Source organism: Xenopus tropicalis, chromosome 5, assembly GCF_000004195.4.
Source record: "Xenopus tropicalis strain Nigerian chromosome 5, UCB_Xtro_10.0, whole genome shotgun sequence".
Lineage (NCBI taxonomy): Eukaryota > Metazoa > Chordata > Amphibia > Anura > Pipidae > Xenopus > Xenopus tropicalis.
Window position 1 is genome coordinate 75,136,960 of NC_030681.2, and position 22,557 is coordinate 75,159,516.

A 22,557-nucleotide genomic window follows, 5' to 3' on the forward strand; every position below is an offset into this window, starting at 1 on the left:
TATTTGTTGGCACAAGGGGCGAAGCAGTAGAATTCACTGAGCTTCAAAATGCGATACTTAAAAATTCAAAGTCTGGGCATATTTTACTTTTATATGTGTTTCCAAAATCTAGCAGATTGATTTGTGTTATTTGAACCGTTTGCAAATTGCACACAAATGCACAAATTAGATTTTCAAGTCTTAATAGAAAAAAACTTTTTAGCATAGCAATAAAACATGGCTTTGGGTGGGTGAGATTATAGGGCTCAATTACTAAACAATAACCGAGTTAAAAAACAAGGTGTACAGACCTATTTTGTTGACCAAAATGTGCCTTGTTCCCCTACTTATACAACAACCACTTTTGGGCACAAATCTTTTTACCAGAGGTATGCCTGACATTAAATGGCACGCTAGCCAGCATAAGAGGGCACCTGGATTTATGTTAAAATGGCAACATATGCACACATTATAATGAAAATAACATTTCAATCAATGATGGAAAACAATATGTATAACAATGTTCAATATAGCTCTGTATAGACTAGATTTGTTAAGAGCAGCCCTGGAAAAAGTCAGTTATGGGATGTATAATCGGAGTACTTGGCACCTGGGGTCATCCTAATAAGGGCTTTTTTCTTAATTCGAACCAACATAACATTATAGGATTCATTCAGTCACCTCGAAATTTTCAAGTTGCTCAGTACCTACAGCCTTAAGTATTTGTGCACAAATGCTCACTTTCGAAGCACAGTGTGAGATTTTTTTTAAATACAGGGTAGCCCTCTCCAACCCTTGACCCTACTGCTCCCCTCGTGACTTCCCCTATGACTCAAACAGGCAGAAGTGGGCAGAAGGCCCAGAGTTGGTTGAGGAGAAATGGAGGCCTTATTTTCACCCCGTCCCTTGCAACATAGAGTTATAGCCATGTAGAAATAAGTCACATCTTTCTGGAGCAAGAAGCACGTGACTCTTGTGACTCCATTGCTGCTCTCTGAAATGGAGCTGAAGTCAGCAAGGAAGACATTCTAAGGTAATGAACAAGTAACTGTTGAAAATCTGACTTTTTATTAATAATGTTCTTTAAAACAGTAATAAATATATTACATATTAGAGTATTTGATTTAAAAGTAGAGATATAAAAAACACACTACTATTGTATATACACTATGCATGTTTATGTGCAATAGAATAATAATAAATGTGCAAATAAGTACAATGAGTTGTTTTTAACAGGGCAATATACATACAGTATAGTATCCTTTTCATTGTTCTAGGAGTTACACCATCATACTTCACTGTATGTCTTCTCATGTGCACTGCCTTTTACAGGAATAGCAATATAAAAACTCAGTTCCACTTAAACATTTACATATTTAGAAATTACAACTAGCAACATAAATTTGATACATTTAATTAGATAAAAGCTGCTTAACAGCCCAATTGGATGGTACACGCTGCTTTAGTCACTGTATTTTCTAGTGAGTCGGTTTTAAATTAAAGCACAATTTTGGAATTTTTGAAGTGGAAGTAAAACATAGACTAAAAATCCTATAAAATAATAAAGTCCTTTCAAGTCCTTGCATTAATAAATAACATAATATTATTGCCAACTCTGTAGGCAGCCACAGAAATAATGTAGCACATTAGTGCTTTGGAAACAAATTTGTTGTAAAAATATACAGTTTATGGATTATTCAAATTCCACTAAAGTGACATAATAAGGGGAGCAATAGCAGGGAATACAAACATTTCCATATTGGATTATCTGAACTTACCACTTCAATACAATCCACAACTTTTGCGCACAGAAGTGCGCTAGGCAAATCAAAATGGTTATCGTAAAAGTAATATTTAGCTGTAAAAAAAAACAAAAAAAAAACAATTTACTTTTGTGTTAGAAAACCTAGACATACTTATTGCCCCCACCACCCACATACACTCAGCATGAAGGATGCTTTTTGGGCTCCAGTTAGTTAACAATTACTTTCTAAGGAATTTACACACACATTATGGGGCCCATTTACTTACTCACGAACGGGCCGAATGCGTCCGATTGCGTTTTTTTCGTAATGATCGGTATTTTGCGATTTTTTCGGAAAATTATCGCGACTTTTTCGTTACCAATACGATTTTTGCGGAAAAACGTAAGTTTTTCGTAGCCATTCTGAAAGTTGCAATTTTTTCGTAGCGTTAAAACTTGCGCAAAAAGTTGCGAATTTTTTCGTAGTGTTAAAACTTGCACAAAACGTCGCGCCTTTTAAGTTTTAACGCTACGAAAAAAGCGCAACTTTTCGCACAAGTTTTAACGCTACGAAAAAAATCGCAACTTTCGGAATGGCTACGAAAAACTCGCGGTTTTTCGCGCAAATTGTATTGGTAACGAAAAAGTCGCGATAATTTCCGAAAAGTCGTAAAGGCGCCGAAAAAAATCGCAAAAAATACGAAAAACTCGCAAAAATGTTCGTTTTCCAATCGGAATTTTTCCAATTCGAATTCGTGGGTTAGTAAATCAGCCCCTAAGTGTTAGGGGCACATTTACTAACCCACGAACGGGCCAAATGCATCCGATTGCGTTTTTTTCGTAATGATCGGTAATTTTGAGATTTTTTCGGCGTCTTTACGATTTTTGCGTAAAAACGCGAATTTTTCAGCGTCTTTACGATTTTTTGAGTAAAAACGCGAGTTTTTCAGCGTCTTTACGATTTTTGCGTAAAAACGCGAGTTTTTCGGCGTCTTTACGAAAGTTGCGCAAAGTCGCGATTTTTTCGTAGCGTTAAAACTTGCGCGAAACGTCGCGCCTTTTAAGTTTTAACGCTACGAAAAAGGCGCGACTTTGCGCGCAAGTGTTAACGCTACGAAAAAATCGCAACTTTCGTAAAGACGCCGAAAAACTCGCGTTTTTACGCAAAAATCGTAAAGACGCCGAAAAACTCGCGTTTTTACGCAAAAATCGTAAAGACGCCGAAAAAATCGCAAAAAATACGAAAAAGTCGCAAAATGTTCGTTTCCAATCAGAATTTTTCCAATTCGGATTCGAAATCGTGTCTTAGTAAATCAGCCCCTTAGTGTGAATTCTTACATGAAGCAGCTTTCTCATTTACTAGAAAGGCCGTTTGTTGGGTTGGAACTTATACCCTTAAAATACCCTAATACCAATACTACAGAGTTCTAGGCTCTAATTGCGTAAAACTACATAGCTAAACTGTTTCATTTTGTGTGCCAGTGGCACCTAGACATAAACAGCCTACAATGCTATAGCAATTCACCTTACTTGCCCAGTAAGATAAATGCTTCCTCAATAGAATTACACCATGAGAATTGGAGATAGACAACATTCAAAATACATATCATAACATAATCAAATCCTCTTTAGTATTTATTTAACAGTTCATTACATAATAAAGACCTTTAATGAAACTGAATCTATTATATGATTAAAAGCTAGGTGTGCACAAAATATTAATACAAGGTGGCTTAATGGCTTTAAATGTTACCTGACATTAATTTTATTTTCTACAATTTATTTGCTGCCTCCCTTAGTACTGTACCAGTACCCCCGTGTCAGTAAGTGACATAGCTTCTCATGAGGGATGGCATGCTTAGGATTGGCAGGGCTATGACCTTATATGTTATTGCATTGCTACAGTTGTCCTTCAGCCTGTTGGGTCTTTGTCTTGGGAGGTATTGCACCAGACACATTTTTATTAAAATATGGAATGTGTTTGTTTCAATAGCAACCCTTCTCTTATCTTCTCAGGCTACAGCAATGTAAACAAAAACTTTCTTTGTCCTCAAAGAGACCCCCAAAAAGGGCTTCAGCCTCCAACTTCCAGGAAATCAGAAGCAGAGTTTTAACTATGGCTCCCTTTTAGATACAACTAAGCAGTGCTGGGTGTCCTTGCCATGTAAATAGTAGTTTTGTTTTTATATCCAGGATTGGTTATGTATGATGTAATATAAATTTTTCATTATTGCAATATTGTGCTCACTAGTAAGAACAAAAATTGACAAATTTGAGTCAGGAAGCATGATTAGTTTATAGCAGGGTCCCCAACCATCGGGCCCCAGACCAGTGACAGGCCATGGGCTGCACTACAATGGGCCACCTCTTATAACAGCAGTTGTTACACAGTGGCGCACCAAAGATGTGCATAAGATTGCATATGACGCAACAATGCATATAATGCACTGACATGCATAACAACGCATCTTAGATATCAAACAGTAATTGTCTGCGTTGTCTGCTAATTACTGCCCCCAGGTAATTGAAATGCAGCCCCCACAGTTCCATGGAAAAATGTTCTTAATTGTAAAATGTTCCTTGGGACTGCTGGTTTATATATTACATGTCAATACATGGTTATTTTAACATCAGTAGAGATATAGTATATACTGAATGAAAAACATAACCACATTGTGTTTATAGTACAGTTCTGGACATTCTATTATTGTTTTGAAATCTGTGTCTTACAAATTAAGCACTGTGTGTTGAAAGTTGTTCAATAATCCTTAAACTACTGCTTTTAATTGGTTTAGCATAAAGTACTTTTCAGGATTACATTTTAGTTAATTTGGCCCCACCTAGTGGAAAAGAAAGGGAAAACATTCACAACTATTTATTTTGAAAAAAACACAATAACACAATTTTTATTATTTGTATGCTTTCCCTCTAGGTTAATGGATTTGATGTTCAGAATGAAATAGAGCTGTAGAAAAGCATGTTACAGATTATCTGACTGTACAAATAGACAGCACTGTAAAACCACCAATCACCTAATGTGTACAGATTTCTTAAATACTTATATACTGACTTCTCTATGGACAATCCAGCATCGTATTTCAATATCATATGCACATACATAAAGAGATATAAAGATATTGACTTTATCATAAGGATTTCTTAATTCTAAATAAGGGTTTTTTTCTTAATTTGGATCAGCATATATTTCAAACATTAATTAAACCAACAGAATTGTTTTGCCACCAATATGAATTTATGCTAGCTTGGTTAGGGTCACGTACAAGCTACTGTTTTATCATAACACAGAAAAAAAAAAATAATTTTAAACAATTTGAAATATTTGAATGGACTGTAATTCTGAGATTTCGGTCTCTCAGTTTTACAGATAAGGGATCCCATACCTGTATTTAAGTATAAGTACCTGAGCGTGCATAAGTTCCATTTATTGCATTAAAATGCTTCCACTCTCTCTTCTCTCCATAGACTTCCTCAATTTCTTCTACAGTCATTGACTTTGTGCCATGAGCTGCCCTGATCAGTAAGGTACATGTATAACATAACATAGTCAATAAAGGTAAAAACAAAACATTAATGGTAACTTAAAAAAAAAAACAAAGTACTTTAGTCGTGATGTAAAAAGTACCAGGTGCTTCCAAGGTTTGTGACAAGTTTCAAAAAATGGTCCATGTTGCCACTAACATAAAAGGCATGAGCAGTAAGACACAGCATAACAGATTAAAAATATTCAAAGTAAATGCTCGAGTTTTTTAAAGCACCTTTAATGTGAGCCATATGAAGTGCCTGTACTTATAACTGGCAATAGAAGTTGGGCACGTTGTAAATGCAGGCAAATTTCTGCCCCAGTGTGGAATATGGATATAGCAAGCAACATCTATATGCATTTGACAGATGTGCAGATGCCATAGACAGTCAATATTTAGCATGTGGGTGAGGGGCTGTTTAGGCCTCTGTATACCTAAAATACCAGGGCCTATTTTGAATCCCACACACTAGTTAGTCTTTACTTATTACCACACCCTCTGCCATAGATCACAGCTTGTAAATATCTTCTGTAACAGTTCTTGTTGTAGGGATATTTGTACACTCTTCTTTGTATATCACTTCTAATACAGAGAACTTCTTGGGCCATGTTACATGTTTAAAGGACGTTAAGTCTATTTCCCTGGGGGTGCCAAACCAGTGAAATAGAATGTTAAGTTTTTTCCCCAGGCTGGTGCACCTGCTAGGAGAAACTGAGTGCTGCTCCTTACTTTCTAATGACATCCCAGGCATCCCGAGTATAACTAAGATTTTACTATGCACGTGCCGAAGGCCAAGTGCTAAGGGAACTAAGAGCTGATGTAAGCAGATGAATGTGGGGCCTTCAGTTTTTTCCACAGGCTAGTGCGGTTCTCTGGGTAAAAGACTTAGCAACCTATTTCAGTGGGCGATGCCTAACATTTTGCCACCCAGTAAAATATGCCCTTTAAGATTGAATTTTTAATTATGATTAAATTTGTCACTTTGCTTTTATTCAAGTAGCCCATACTGACTTTTGAGGTATGCTTAGGATGCAGGAGCCATCGATTCTATCACTTTCAGCTTCTTGGTTGTCAATTTCACACTGGCAAGCATGCAATCAACTGTACCATCAAACTGTGCAACACCACTCTGCAATTGTCAACAGGTAACAACTCCTAAAGGCTATTAAGGCCTAATATAATAATTATGGCCAGAGACCTTGGTTTAACCAATGCTTATCACTGGACAAGTGGATGGGGCGGGATGACATTTCAGGAAGATTAGTCACCTGCAACAAGGGAGATTTGTCGCGCGGTAGTTAATCTCCCCTTGTGACACAGCCCTTACATTTGCAAATATGGAGTTATTTTTAACATACTAATTTCTACTACTTTCCACTTACAAAAATAACTAAACATGTAATTGTTTTGCATTGAACTATAAGTCATTAGATTTTAGTAATTTACCTTTTTAGGTGTTATTTCTGTATAATTAAAAACATTGTAATCACTTTGAAAATATTTTAGATTGCAAATCTAGCAGAGAGATAACATAGAACATGCACTACGAAAAATGTTTACCTGAGTATAGTGCCATCTGTAGCAAGCTTAAGAAAGTTTCCTTCTTCCAAATCCAACACCAACCCTTTTGAACTACAACACCAAATATGAAAATGAGTCAACAGTATTCTGATTTTGTATAGTTGGTTCACTTCTATATAATAAGTATATGTCAGCAAAATTACTTTACTTCAATATCCAGTTCCCAAGCTCGCTTTGTTAATTCAACTAGGCAAGATGATAGCCATATCTGTAGCTTCTGTAAAACCTAGCTTTACAAGTATTTCTGTATGGACTGGGCACACAACAGCAATTAAGTCAGCAAATTATTATAGGTATTAGGTCTCTTATCCAGAAACCAGATATCCATAGCCATGAATTACAGGAAGGCTACCACCCATTCTAAGCAAAGAATTACAACTTTTTAAAAATGATTTCTTTTCTCTCTAATAAAAAAACCTGGTAACTAAACTGCATGAATCTATATTGGTAGTAAAATAATCCTATTGGATTTATATAATGTTTAAACATTTATAGTAGCGTTAAGATAAGGTGATCCAAATGATGCAAAACCCTTTATTCAGGGCCAAGAAATCCCATGCCTGTAATGCAAGGTAAGATGTAGGGAATTGGCACACGGGGAGATCTGTCATCTGTAAAAACTGTGCTACTGTCAGGGCTGTGGAGTCGGAGTCGAGAAGTCGGAGGCAATTTTGGGTACCTGGAGTCGGAGTCGGCAAAAAATGAACCGACTCCGACTCCTACTAAATTTAAATGGGAATAAAAAAAAATAAAGCAAGTTTAAATGTCCCAATTCACAAACAGTCATAATTAATTACTTCTCTGCTATAAGAATAAAGCCCAATGCACGCAGTGCATAAACGAACACGTTGAGTGACCATGAAGCTTTTCATTGACTGTATGCTTCACTAAATGAGACGTAACGCACAGTTAAGGTGCGGAAGCTCCACTGCATCGTGTTCCTCTGTTACAGGGAACCCAATGCCCACTGGGAACCCAGCCTAACTCTCACTGATAACTAGATAACTAGAAATACCTGTATACGTGAAGGGAATGGATAAACCATAGTTTAAGACTGAAGCTTTAAAACATTTGAAAAACTGCTGTAATTCAGCTGTAATGTTAGCTTAAACTTTAAACATGACTATGGGATTCTAGGGAAATCATTAGGAGTAGGAGTATAGATAAAATTGTCTATCAGTTTATTATCAGTTCAGTTGTGTTTTAAGTGCCCCTTCCTGGATGTATAAAATACATTAGCACAGTGCTGTCCAACTTCTGCGGTGCCGAGGGCCGGAATTTCTCGCGCATACATGGTGGAGGGCCGCTAATGGAAGCCAGTGTTGACCACTCCCCCCTTTTAAACCACACCCACTTCAAACCACACCCATTTTATCACAATGGTGGTAGTGCAGCAAAAACCCAAAGGCTTGGTCCTCACTGCAGGGATATCAACCATCATTCATATGTGAAAAAATTATATTATGTCATATTAAGACACACCCTAAAATCCATATGACTCCTCCCCTGTGGATAGCACAGCAACCCCCAGCATATAATTACACACCTTAGGGACCATTTAATGGCTATTTCCAACTGCTAACAAACTCCCAGAACAAACCACTGCCAGGTTCACCTCCCACAGGCACCATAGGGTAGAAAGAGTATATGGCACACACAGGCAGCACTCTGCCTGCCCTACACTACCTGTGTGTGCCATACTCTGCCTGCCCTATGATGCCTGTGTGTGTCATACTCTGCCCTACCCTGCCTGTGTGTGCCATACTCTCCCTGCCATATGCTGCCTGTGTGCCATACTCTGCCCTACCCTGCCTGTGTGTGCCTTTGCCATACTCTCCCTGCCATATTCTGCCTGTGTGCGCCATACTCTGCCTGCCCTGCCTGTGTGTGCCATGCTCTGCCTGCCATATGCTGCCTGTGTGTGCCATGCTCTGCCTGCCATATGCTGCCTGTGTGTGCCATACTCTGCCTGCCATATGCTGCCTGTGTGTGCCATACTCTGCCTGCCATATGCTGCCTGTGTGTGCCATACTCTGCCTGCCATATGCTGCCTGTGTGTGCCATACTCTGCCCTACCCTGCCTGTGTGTGCCATACTCTGCCTGCCATATGCTGCCTGTGTGTGCCATACTCTGCCCTACCCTGCCTGTGTGTGCCATACTCTGCCTGTCATATGCTGCCTGTGTGTGCCATACTCTGCCCTACCCTGCCTGTGTGTGCCATACTCTGCCCTACCCTGCCTGTGTGTGCCATACTCTGCCCTACCCTGCCTGTGTGTGCGCCATACTCTGCCCTACTCTGCCTGTGTGTGCGCCATACTCTGCCTGCCATATGCTGCCTGTGTGTGCCATACTCTGCCTGCCATATGCTGCCTGTGTGTGCCATACTCTGCCTGCCATATGCTGCCTGTGTGTGCCATACTCTGCCTGCCATATGCTGCCTGTGTGTGCCATACTCTGCCTGCCATATGCTGCCTGTGTGTGCCATACTCTGCCTGCCATATGCTGCCTGTGTGTGCCATACTCTGCCTTACCCTGCCTGTGCATGCCATACTCTCCCTGCCATATGCTGCCTGTGTGTGCCATACTCTGCCTGCCATATGCTGCCTGTGTGTGCCATACTCTGCCTGCCCTGCCTGTGTGTGCCATACTCTCCCTGCCATATTCTGCCTGTGTGTGCCATAATCTGCCCTACCCTGCCTGTGTGTGCCATACTCTGCCTGTCATATGCTGCCTGTGTGTGCGCCATACTCTGCCCTACCCTGCCTGTGTGTGCCATACTCTGCCCTACCCTGCCTGTGTGTGCCATACTCTGCCCTACCCTGCCTGTGTGTGCCATACTCTGCCCTACCCTGCCTGTGTGTGCCATACTCTGCCCTACCCTGCCTGTGTGTGCCATACTCTGCCCTACCCTGCCTGTGTGTGCCATATTCTGCCCTACCCTGCCTGTGTGTGCCATACTCTGCCCTACCCTGCCTGTGTGTGCCATACTCTGCCCTACCCTGCCTGTGTGTGCCATACTCTGCCCTACCATGCCTGTGTGTGCCATACTCTGCCCTACCCTGCCTGTGTGCGCCATACTCTGCCCTACTCTGCCTGTGTGTGCGCCATACTCTGCCCTACTCTGCCTGTGTGTGCCATACTCTGCCTGCCATATGCTGCCTGTGTGTGCCATACTCTGCCTGCCATATGCTGCCTGTGTGTGCCATACTCTGCCTGCCATATGCTGCCTGTGTGTGCCATACTCTGCCTTACCCTGCCTGTGTATGCCATACTCTCCCTGCCATATGCTGCCTGTGTGTGCCATACTCTGCCTGCCATATGCTGCCTGTGTGTGCCATACTCTGCCTGCCCTGCCTGTGTGTGCCATACTCTCCCTGCCATATTCTGCCTGTGTGTGCCATAATCTGCCCTACCCTGCCTGTGTGTGCCATACTCTGCCTGCCATATGCTGCCTGTGTGTGCCATACTCTGCCCTATCCTGCCTGTGTGTGCCATACTCTGCCCTACCCTGCCTGTGTGTGCCATACTCTGCCCTACCCTGCCTGTGTGTGCCATACTCTGCCCTACCATGCCTGTGTGTGCCATACTCTGCCTGCCATATGCTGCCCTACCCTGCCTGTGTGTGCCATACTCTCCCTGCCATATGCTGCCTGTGTGTGCCATACTCTGCCTGCCATATGCTGCCCTACCCTGCCTGTGTGTGCCATACTCTCCCTGCCATATGCTGCCTGTGTGTGCCATACTCTGCCTGCCCTGCCTGTGTGTGCCATACTCTGCCTGCCATATGCTGCCTGTGTGTGCCATACTCTGCCCTATCCTGCCTGTGTGTGCGCCATACTCTGCCCTACCCTGCCTGTGTGTGCCCCATACTCTGCCCTACCCTGCCTGTGTGTGCCCCATACTCTGCCTGCCATATGCTGCCTGTGTGTGCCATACTCTGCCTGCCATATGCTGCCTGTGTGTGCCATACTCTGCCCTATCCTGCCTGTGTGTGCGCCATACTCTGCCCTACCCTGCCTGTGTGTGCGCCATACTCTGCCCTACCCTGCCTGTGTGTGCGCCATACTCTGCCCTACCCTGCCTGTGTGTGCCATACTCTGCCTTCCCTACCCTGCCTGTGTGTGTCATACTCTGCCTGCCCTATGCTGCCTGTGTGTGCCATACTCTGCCTGCCCTGCCTGTGATTGCCATACTCTGCCCTACCCTGCCTGTGTGTGCCATACTCTCCCTGCCATATGCTGCCTGTGTGTGCCATACTCTGCCTGCCCTACCCTGCCTGTGTGTGCCATACTCTCCCTGCCATATGCTGCCTGTGTGCACCATACTCTGCCCTACCCTGCCTGTGTGTGCCATACTCTCCCTGCCATATGCTGCCTGTGTGTGCCATACTCTGCCCTACCCTGCCTGTGTGTGCCATACTCTCCCTGCCATATGCTGCCTGTGTGTGCCATACTCTGCCCTACCCTGCCTGTGTGTGCCATACTCTCCCTGCCATATGCTGCCTGTGTGTGCCATACTCTGCCTGCCCTGCCTGTGTGTGCCATACTCTGCCTGCCATATGCTGCCTGTGTGTGCCATACTCTGCCTGCCATATGCTGCCTGTGTGTGCCATACTCTGCCTGCCATATGCTGCCTGTGTGTGCCATATACTCTCCCTGCCCTATGCTGCCTGTGTGTTCAATACCCTCCCTGTCCTATGCTGCCTATGTGCCATACTCTGCCTACCCTATGCTGCCTATACACAGGCAGCATAGGCCAGGCAGTACTTACAATGTCTGAGGTGTGAACAGACGAACAATGTGGGTGATTACAGCCTGAGCAGGAGGTGTGAACAATGCAGGGGGTGAACAATGCATAGATTAAAAGGTGTGAACAGTACAGGGAATTAGATGTTTAAACAATACAGAGGGATTACAGCCTGAATCTGAGGTGAGAACCATGCAGTTAATCTCAGTACTGATACCATTTAAAGTGGGCCGCCAGTTGGACAGCACTGCATTAGCATATTAAAAACAGAGGAGTCGTGGAGTCGGAGTCGGGAGTATAAGAAACTGAGGAGTCGGAGTCAGAGTCGGAGAATTTATCTACCGACTCCACAGCCCTGGCTACTGTGGGTGACAAATCTCCCAGAAATCCCTTGCCTTTCACTTACCTTCAGATCGTTGCAAGTAAAATACATTACTCACAGCGATCTGCAGGAAAATGCGAAGGATAGCATTTTCCCCACGATTAGGCTGGATTGATGCAAGTAATGTGATTACACCAATAAAAAATATAGGTTTTGCGCTGAACTCAAATCCAAGTAAAGGTAGTTCTCAGTAGTTTAGAATCCACAGCTTCACACACCAACTAGGAAGTGCTTGAAAAGAAAAGGAGAGAGCACACAAGGGAAAACTCCCCTAGTGTATCACCAATGGTATAATAACAAGGTTTCAAAATCCTGTTACCAATTAGGAGGCAATGTGAGTAAAATGTATCAGGTAAGGGCCCACCCCAGTGCTCCCCCTTTCATGTCTTTGTGTCACTATTGTACTAATAACACTTTCACAGTGGTTGCTGGTGAAAGCACCTAGCAACCACTTGCACTATGATGCGCTTATGCACCTTTATCTTACTAGCTATACATGGCTAGTGGTTGCTGGGGTCAATTCATAGTAACTGTGCTTTAAAAACTCTTTACCCACTGACACTCCCATTCCCTGAAGTGGGGTGGAGCCTCACAAAATGAATTGGAAGCCAGGAGCAGTCAGCATCTCCTCTTTTGATATTTTTAGCACTTGCACTTTTATCAACTTTGTGAGAAGACAACTAATTTAATTATTTATACATCATTATAAATTGGAATGCACAATGGTATTTTTTATTGACTTTTTACACATTGAATGAATAGATTGCCATTGCTGAAATGCTGAGGGATCGAGCCTTTTGAAAAGCAATTCTCAACATTGTGTTTGTTAATACAAAAGCAGAAGTTTGAGCACGGTGTTGGACCCTTAACTGATACATTTTACTCAAATTGCCTGCTAATTGGTAACAGGATTTTGAAACCTGGTTATTATACCATTGGTAATTCACATGGGGAGTTTTCCCTTGTCCGCACTCTCCTTTTCTTTCAAGTAATGTGATTAACCTGTGGTGATTTGAAAGAAAAGGTGGCCACCTATGGGTGGGCGATATCAGGCTAATTTGGTCGTTTGCCCAGGGCCAAACGATCAAATTAGAATGACGGGTATAGGTGTCCGGAAGTTCGGGGACCAAATCAACGAGCCTATGCAGTCCCGACCCAACTAAATTTCAAACCTGCCCAATCGAGATCTGGCTGATTTCAGGCCAGATGTCGGTCGAGCAGGCCCGTTGTTAGTGCCTATACAAGGACTAATAAGCTGCTGAATTAGTCTAAGGAACCGATATCGGCAGCTAGAATCGGCCCGTGTATGGCAGCTTTAAGTGAAGGCCAAGGCATTTTTGGGATATTAGTCACCAGTGATAGCCCAGATTTATTGTGGGCAAAAAATCTCCCCACATGCCATTGCCCTTAAAAGAATAAAGAGCTGCATTATCAATACAAATTGTAATTACATACAGTAAAATATATGTTACCAACATTTCTCAGATAGCTAAGGTTCTTAGATGTTATCATTAGAGTAGAAAAAATGGAAATTATTTTTAAAATTAAAGTTATTTAATTAACAGACAGTGTATGTATTGCGAGAATACAATAATGATAAAACTTGCACGTGTATGAAAAAAAAATTCAGCCCTTACCCGACCCTAACCCACTCTTAGTAAACCCACACCCGACCCACCACACTGATTTATATACCCACACCTTGTGTAATAGCATTGGAGGGGACAGGGCAACCACAAATATATAATCACGCATCACTATCTGTAGTGTGGCTTGGAACATTGCAGAAAGAGGTCAGGGCCTGCCTCTGGGCCCTATTGGTTGGGCCAAAACCGGTCGACCACAGCTCCCATGGGTTTCAAACCGACCCACACATTACTATCTTGCAATGCTGCAGCAAAAATTTACAAGAAACTCCAGCGCTCTCTGCAAATGTACCACTTATGGTAATGACACTCAGAGAACTTTGTCAGCCGAAGCAAATCATGCAGGTAACAATGTGGCCATACCTCTTTATTGCAGTTCAGAGTGTTTTTCGCATGCAAACCACTTGGAATCAGATAATTATGCAAGCATACAAAAGGCAGTTTTCTGCATGTAACAAAGTGCTCTATGTGCGCTTAGCCCTAAGAACCTCCGAACCAGATGACTGATCCATACATACATTATGCAATGGAAGCTTTAGATAAAGTACATTTTGTGCACTGTATGAAAATTATTATAAAACGCACTCTTACCAGAAATCCCATTCCTCGGGTGAAACACATAGCAGTTCTGCACTGTATCCTTTTTCACTCACCAAGTACTGAGCAAAACTCTCATAAATTAGCTAAGAGAACAAAAGAAAAACTATAGTTTAATCACATAATTTATAAAATACATGCCACGGTCCAAGAAACAGAACATACGGTACTTATACTTATAACAGAAATAAAAAGAATATTCAGTTACAAATGAATAACAAAGCCATCCTCTGAGCTAGCAGATAGGCTATTACTGGTTTAACTAAAACAAACAATGAAATCAACCTACAAATGTGAAACAGACCTCCAGAAGAAGGTATGTAATGAAGGTTTCAGTACAAATTTGGAATTTAAATCCTCTGAATAGTTATGTCTGGTCTCCATAAAGTCAGGAACTTATCATAATCTTAGATTTTTACTTCATACTAAATGCAATATATTAATTTAGTAGCATCACTTAACAATAAGTAAGCACTTTTTCAATTTACATTCATTGTTTGGTTTTTTTTGTTTTTTTTTTTTAATTCCATGATATTAAGAGATAAAGTACTGTCAATATAAATGAACTTTGCCACAACAGCTACACCTGCTGGTTAGTTTTCAACCATGATGTTTGTCAAGGAAGTTGTCAGGAAAAAGAAAAAGGGCTGATCATTAGAAAGACATGAGAAAAGTTATTTGAGCTTTCTAATGTTTTTCCAACCAGGTCACATGAAGAATAGGGTCCACCGGAGAGAAGCAGATCCACTGCTTATATGTAGCTGCACTGACGCTGACACGGCTTCAAATTGAGTGCAGCTACACGGAGAGCAGATTAGCCTGAAAAAAACATGAAAGCATACATTTTCAGGCAATCTGCTTTCCATATAGCTGCATTTAGGTCAATGCTGCGCCTGTCAGTGAAGCTACACATAAGAGTGTACAAGAGTGAATCCGCTTCTCTCCACCTGCCTAGAAAATGAGGTGAGAGAAGCAGACCCTACATTTTGTGTGCCCTTGGCTTTAGGGTTCAGTTACAAGGTTCATGCAACTGGCATTTTGTTCAGTGGGATTGAACCCACTTTTCAAAGCATTCAAGCATATTTAAAAAACATATTTTACTTCAACCAAACTCAGTGTTTGTACCTGTGATAACAGCCCCTCTAAGCTCATTTTTTGTGTCAACTTAGTGGGATTGCTAAGAGGGGTACAAAAAAGTTATGCATGCCATCATTTTCTTGGAAAAAATATCAGCTTTTCTATGTTCTGCAACCAATAAATAAAAGTGACATGAAGCCAGGTTGCAAATTCCATCTGTATGAAACCGTGGGGCATGTTTGTCAAGGTATAAATATAGAGCTTGCCAAAGTTTCACTTTTCTGATCAGTTAAATTTTTAGAGGGATATGCATTAATAAATAACACCCAAAACAAGCTAAATGAAAACTATGAAGTTCCCCTCTGGTGAACTTTAAATTCACTCATAGGTTAAGACCATTTAAAAGGCTAATAGAGCCTGTACTCCATTTGGGGTAAGCAATAATATATGTTCCGAAAAGAGAGCGTTCTGTTACCCGCATGATAAGCAAGGTAGGACACTTACTCAACAGGTGCATATGTGTCACCAAACATGACAGCCTGCCCCAGGAGCTCTCTCCTGGTGTGAGCAGCATAGCACTCGCTACAAGTTTTATTTTGGGCAAAATAGTTTTGTTTCCCCCAGCTGAAGTGCAAGCTCTAATGGTCCACAGCTACAGCGGGGAAAAAATTTCTTTATGAAAGGTGCCCTTTAAATGGATGTTAAAGAATAAAGAATTATAAGAACGTTATGAGGTTATTAACCACTTCCTCATCATTTAGGTACGCTGGAGGAAAACAAACTATATTTTTTATACAAGATATAACCTCACTGGTTTAATTTTTTCATTTTGTTGGTTATCAAAACATTTGACATGGATGAAATATCTTTTTGCTTACTGCTCCGAAAGACAGGTACACAAAGAGTGATCTACAAAAGAAGTGTCTTTTTTTTTTTTTTAATATACCCATGTGTAAAAATCCTATCATACCAGACTAACATTTACTTAAGCGCAAGCCCTTGCATTAGCCAGCCAAACTTCTTCAACCAACACAACAAAAATGGCAGCCTTGCTATCTCTGTGCATTATCAAATGATGCACTTGTACCATCCTGTATAATGTTGTTCATTCTAAAGACTTATCTGCCCAGTAACCCATAGTTAACCCTTCTACAGCCCCCCAGACCTGCACAGACATATATACATAGATTAAACTGCAAAAGTGCTTAGAAAAAAACACCAAAAGCAATTTAACAGAAATTTACTTTAATTACTCATAGTAAATCATTGCTTTCGTTTCAACTAGGATAGAAATGCAGCCCCAGGGAGCAGCTTTCCATGCCCTGCTGCACCTACCTTGTTGGATTCATGTAGCTGGTACCGGCACAGAGTGTGGTCCAGGTCGAAGCCGATGACATCGCACTGGCTGAGACAGAATGAGTTGGCCATTGTTTGGGAGGGGATACAAGACTGTCGTTGTGCGTGCAGGGAGATAGACATAAGCAGCACTGACAGTGCAGCGTGTGGTTCCCTGACAGGAGCTGGGCCGTGTTCTCCTTTCCCGCTTCTTTTCACTGGTGGTAGCTCACTGGGCAGTGACAGCAGCTGCAAGTCTCCTGCACGGTTATGGCAGCAGCTTAGTCCTTACTGCAGGTTGTCATTGTGACTGTATAAAAAGAAACCCTGTATGAATAGTACCCTTTGCCCCCTGTGATGTTATTCACACATTGTTAACGCCATATCACTGAGACGGAACTGACACATTACTTTACAATGTGTAATACAGTGGCAGAATTTGGAGTCTCAAACCTTTGCTCAAAACAGCAGCTTATATGAACTGCATAGGATCCAGTTTAACTAGGCATACGGTGTCCATTTTAGGACATCTATGCACCAAATTCAAGCATGTCATGCCCTCTCCCCCCCCCCTTTAAAATCTCCATGTTGCTAAGGGATCATTATCATGCCTCCCCCACAGTTATGTGATCTCTTACTTGGTGGTGACAGGTCCCGCCTGCCCCATTCAGCCTCTCCTCCCTCCTGCCTGCTACGCTGGTTATGTGATCTCCTCTTACTATTTCTTGAAAGCCCCCAGCTTTCCCATTCATCCTTCTCCCTGCTGTATTATCCTTCGTCCCTTCTATACGTGTTGTCATCCTTGACTCCTCCTCTGAGGGGTGTCAGTATAGGCCTTCCTCCATCATTGTTAAGGGCAGCACAATTATTGCAGCTGCATCTGCCCTTTCTCTTCCCACTGTTCTTCCCCTTACAGCATCATCTCTGAGGCCCTCCTACTTCCCATTTCAAACATACGCTCTCATGCATAAGCCCTTCTTTAGTCTCTGTCTGCGTGCTCTGTACACATTAATATTACCTTTATTTACGGATATAAGCAGTCATTCAAAATGAGAGGTGCCAAGCACATTTATACAGAAATTCAGTGTTCATTTTGACGCAAGTAACTATAATGAATAGGGTTTAATGGTCAACTGACTGCAGGGAAACTCAGGAACAAAACTGCATTTAAGGTCTGAAATGATTTAATAGTCTATCTGTTATAGGACCTGGTAGTTGTGTAATATGGTCAAGTTGCAGGTCTAGCATAAGGGAGGGGGGTAGAGCACTCAAAGGAAATCACAATAGAGGGTTGCGCAAGGACTTGTGTATTAGTATGAAGGTTTAAGGTAGGTGGTTTAATATCCTGATTGAGTAGCTGTTCTGGGACATGTACATTAGAGCAGTGTTTTTCAACCTTTTTTGGGCAAAGGCACACTTGTTTGATGAAAAAAATCATGAGGCACACCACCATTAGAAAATGTTAAAAAATTTAACTCTGTGCCTATATTGACTATATATAAAGTAATTCTCTTGAATAGGAATCAAATAAACACAAAGAAAGTATTTTCCGGGACATTTTCTCCACAAACCCACCCCCCCACTGATTTTTTTTTTTTTTTTTATACACACAAAAATGTTATATATATATATATTATTATTAATTGCTTTCTTACATGTCAGGCTGCGGCATCCAGGGGTGTCCCGGGATTGTCCTCCGGTGGGGAGTAGGGCGGCTGTGCATGGGCCTGGCCCCTGGTGGATCTGGTCTGTCGGGGCAGGGCCTGGGCAGTTGCTCCCCCCGGTCGGGTTGTGCCAGGGCAGGATAGTGCTGCCTCTCCCCTCTGGTTGCTCCGCCCTCCTGGATCCGATGCCGGATGACGTCACAGGCAGTGACGATTTCCGGGCATCATGGAGCCAGGAAGTGGAAGGTGTCCCAGAGGGGACCGGGGGAGTCTTGTCTTCACCTACGGCACACCAGGCAACATTTCGTGTGCCGCGGAACAGTGGTTGAAAAACGCTGCATTAGAGTGAGGGTTCAGGGAGTTTTGCATGAGATTGTTGGTTAGGCTGCAGGAGCTGGTTTACGATTGTGTTTAACTAGCAGAGGGGGTATTAAAACTTGTAAGGATCAGAATCGCCAGCTGTTGTGGGATTTGTTGCAAAAGGGGTATTAAAATTTGTAAAATCAGAATTGCTGGCTGTTCTGGGACTTGTATATTAAAGTGAAGGGTTCAGGGAGTTGTACATGAGATCGGTGATGAGATTGCTGGAGCTGGTTTACTATTCTGTTTGAGTAGCATCGCTGGCTGTTCTGAGACTTGTACATTAAGTGCCAGTGTTAGTATTTTTAATACCATAGGCGCTGAATCAATTACATACATTCATTTACCATTTTATAGAAATGAATGTTTGAGGAAAGGTATCACTCATGTGGTGCTTTCCATTCAACCCTTAAAAATTCTATACGCAGGAAGATATATCTTTAAAACACTTGTGCTTTCCTGAAATCTATTGACACTAGCAACAAAATAATGGTATCTTCAACAAGCTTTAATAATGTGGCAAAATCGCTCTATTTCCGATATTAAAACTTGAAGCTAGTTAATATATAAATGTTTCATTTGTTGAGGTTTTTTTCTCTTAAAATATCTCTGTTGGGAAGTGTTACCTAGAGAATACATTAGCTACAGTGCAATGTCAAGCACTCATACGTAGCAGATGTTCCATTAGATGTTGGTACTACAGGGCATGCTAACACTGTCACTTGACTTTTTTAACCTAATAAAAATTAAAGGGGATGCAAAGCCCGAACAAAAATTAATTCACACACACATACCAATGTATTGAACTTTTGCAGTTTATGTAAAAATATCAATATAGTTAAACCTGCAGCCAGTAGTGATGCTGCCCCCCCCCCCCCCCCCCATTAAGTAACAGTTCCCTCTCCCACAGCAGCAGTAGAGCTGTGTGCCCTACTGGGCAAGGCTATACCCAGCATCTGCAGCTCATTTGCATACCAGTTATTGTGGAAGAGTCCATTACGAATGGGGAAATATGTTGGTTTCTGCTTTGATTAAGGAACCCGAGGAAGAGGCAGGGATAATATTGATGACACACACTGTGCACTGAAAATGACAATGTTTTGTTGATTCTCCCCAAGGTATAAAGGGTGGGCAATTGAAGGTGTCTACATTCAGATATACTAGAAAATGTGGTAGGCCCCTGCCCCCGGGACTTTAGTGTCTGGCTGAGGATAGTGACTACCGTGGTCGCCCATGTTACAGAGGTCAGTCTGGTTGTTTCAGATGAAGACCAACTGCAGATTGTCTCATTGGCCATTTTTTGTTGATTGGCCATTTCCACAGTCATTACAATGGCACAGCTGGGGATAACATTTTTAGTTTACATTATTAATTATACTGGCATGTCTAAGTAAATTTTCCGAGTATCCATCTTCTGTAGTATTTATTCTGGCACGTCTGGGTTTATGTTTTGGTGAAACGGGTGTGAGCAAAAAGTTGGTGTAATTGAAAATAAAAATATTGCCATGCTGCATGCAGCAGGATAATAGGGCCCCACTCTTTGGATTTTGGCCCAGGGTCCACCAAGGCCTTAAAAAGGCCCTGCAGCTTGCTTTCATTGTGGGACTCTTTGTCCCTTAACCTGCCCAGGAGCCAGTGTACCATAATATGCAGCCTAACCCCAGACTCTCATTCAATCTACTGCCTCCTGGTTGCTAGGGTAAATAAGACCCTAGAAACTGGATTGCTGTTAAAAACCAAACTGTAGGAATGCAAAGCAGAAACCTAAATAAATGAAAAAATAAATGAAGACCAACTGCAGGTTGTCTCAGGTGAAGAACAACTGCAGATTGTCTCAGATCAAGACCAATTGCAAGTATAACCTGTACAATCTGCCAAACAGCTAAAGACAGTCTGTGCCAACAAAGCAATAAATGGAATAAAACCCCTGGTATTTAACATAACGCAATAAATAAGATGACAATTGGCTAAATGACAGGGACACTCAGTGGTGTGTAGCAAACGTTCCCTCTGCAGTTGTGTAAGGTGCATTGAGGTAGTATCATTATGAGTCCCTGATGGTCAAAGATAGAGCAATGCACCTAAACTAGGCCTCATCAGCTGAATAGAATCTAAATCCTATGTAAAAATATCAATATAGTTAAACCTGCAGCCAGTAGTGATGCTGCCCCCCCATTAAATAACAGTTTCCTCTCCCACAGCAGCAGTAGAGTTGTCTGCCCTACTGGCCAAGGAGATACACAGCAACTGTTTGAGGCTTTGAAGCTGAAGCTTGATGAAAGCGGAGGAGCTGTGTTCGCATTAGTGAAGAGCTGCTGGCATTTTTTGTCTAGGGCTTTGCACATGCTCATTATGCCTAATCATGCTTCACTTCCTTGCCACAGCCGTTAGGCGGGCGGGAGATATTTTTCTTTTATTCCTGCCAGCTGGAGCCTTACCAAGGTGATTAATGGCATTGCACCCGTACACTTCTGCACCCTTTTTGTGTTTGATTTGTGCACCCTGGATAGGTGTCATAGTCCTCTGGGCTTGACCCTAGGCCAAGACTTGGTGGTTCTCACCCTAGCTTCAGCGAAGGTGGATCTACCCGCACATGCTGTTCATTGGCGAAAGCCTTGGACACATGAGCATCGGAGCCCATACCTTCGGGTAGGACTCACAGGCAATGACTCAACATCGTTTGTCCATGGACTAGCTGAGGATAAGAACGGCCATGGGACCCATGCTACAGAGGTCAGTCTGGGTGTTTCATCTTGGCACCCTCCACCGGTGTAGCAGTCACAGCATGCCATCACACTGACTATTCAAGAGCAGTGCACCCCCCCCAAATAAATAAAACTCTTTATCTTTCAGCATTTATCACAATCCTATTCAGCCACTTCTGCAAAATACACACTGCTAAAGCTGCCCCACAGCGCTTTATTGCTATTTCTTTTTTTTATAGTTTCTGAATTGTCTTCTTTGGACTATTTTCAGCTTTCAAATAGGAGTCACTAACTGAGCCCCAACATCCAAAAAGCTATTGCTCTGTGAGGCTACAATTTTCCTGTTATTGTTAATTTTTGTTACATAACTTTGAATTTTTTTTCAATACCTCACCTATTCATAAACCAGTCTCTCATTCAAACCCCTGCCTGGTTGCTAGGGTAAATAAAACCCAAGCAACTGGATAGCTGTTGAAAACCAAACTGTAGAACTACAATCCAGAAACCTAAATTAAAAAATAAAATAAATGAAGACCAATTACAAATTGTCTCATGCTATGTAAAAAAACGGTGACAAAGTACATCGCTTTTTTCAATATCAATAAAGTGTCAGTGCTGATGGTGTGTAAAAGTCAAATTACGCTGTGTATGATTAAGTCATTCTATTTAATTTGCACTTTAGTTGATTCCGCTGTGGTGCTAAACTGTAACTCTGCACTACAAAGCTTCTTGGCCATTTTTATGACAATTTAATGTGTTATTGGACACACTACACTATATTTTATATAATTATGTGTATAAGACCAGGAAACATTAGCAGAATATTATTTATTGCAGCATTGTGCTTCAAAAAATAGCATTTATATTCTGTAGTGATAAAATACTTGTGCTTTAAAAAAAATAAATAAATATATATATATATATATATATATATATATATATATATATATATATATAATAAGGTATATGAAACCACAACGGCTTTGTGTTATTCTTCTATTAAACATACCGAAAATAAATCAGTAAACGGCTGGTGTTTGACACGCAGCTTCATTCAATGCAGCTGCAGAGTGAGAGCTCTTTCTGATTGCTCCTCCAGACAGAACGAGCAGCCAGTCTCCTACAGAAACAGGAAACGCTTGGGAAAAAGCTGCGCATGCGTTCTGTCTGACTGCAGCTAATTTAAGCATGCGCAGAA

At 41.8% G+C, this 22,557-nt stretch overlaps 1 protein-coding gene across 5 annotated transcripts in view; it reads right to left on the bottom strand.

The window, feature by feature from the left end:
- The window catches only part of nt5dc1 (5'-nucleotidase domain containing 1), a 140,067-nt gene extending 117,596 nt beyond the window's left edge, over positions 1–22,471 (bottom strand). Inside the window, exons 1-6 of one of the 5 annotated variants that reach the window (XM_031901587.1) lie at positions 18,286–18,459; positions 16,631–16,940; positions 14,213–14,304; positions 6,826–6,897; positions 5,145–5,254; positions 1,758–1,837 (exon numbers count right to left, since the gene is read on the bottom strand). In XM_031901587.1, coding sequence (XP_031757447.1) covers positions 1,758–1,837; positions 5,145–5,254; positions 6,826–6,897; positions 14,213–14,304; positions 16,631–16,774 — 498 coding nt within the window. In that variant the 5' untranslated portion in view covers positions 16,775–16,940; positions 18,286–18,459. 5 annotated transcript variants of the gene reach the window in all.
- Positions 22,472–22,557: the final 86 nt, after the last annotated feature.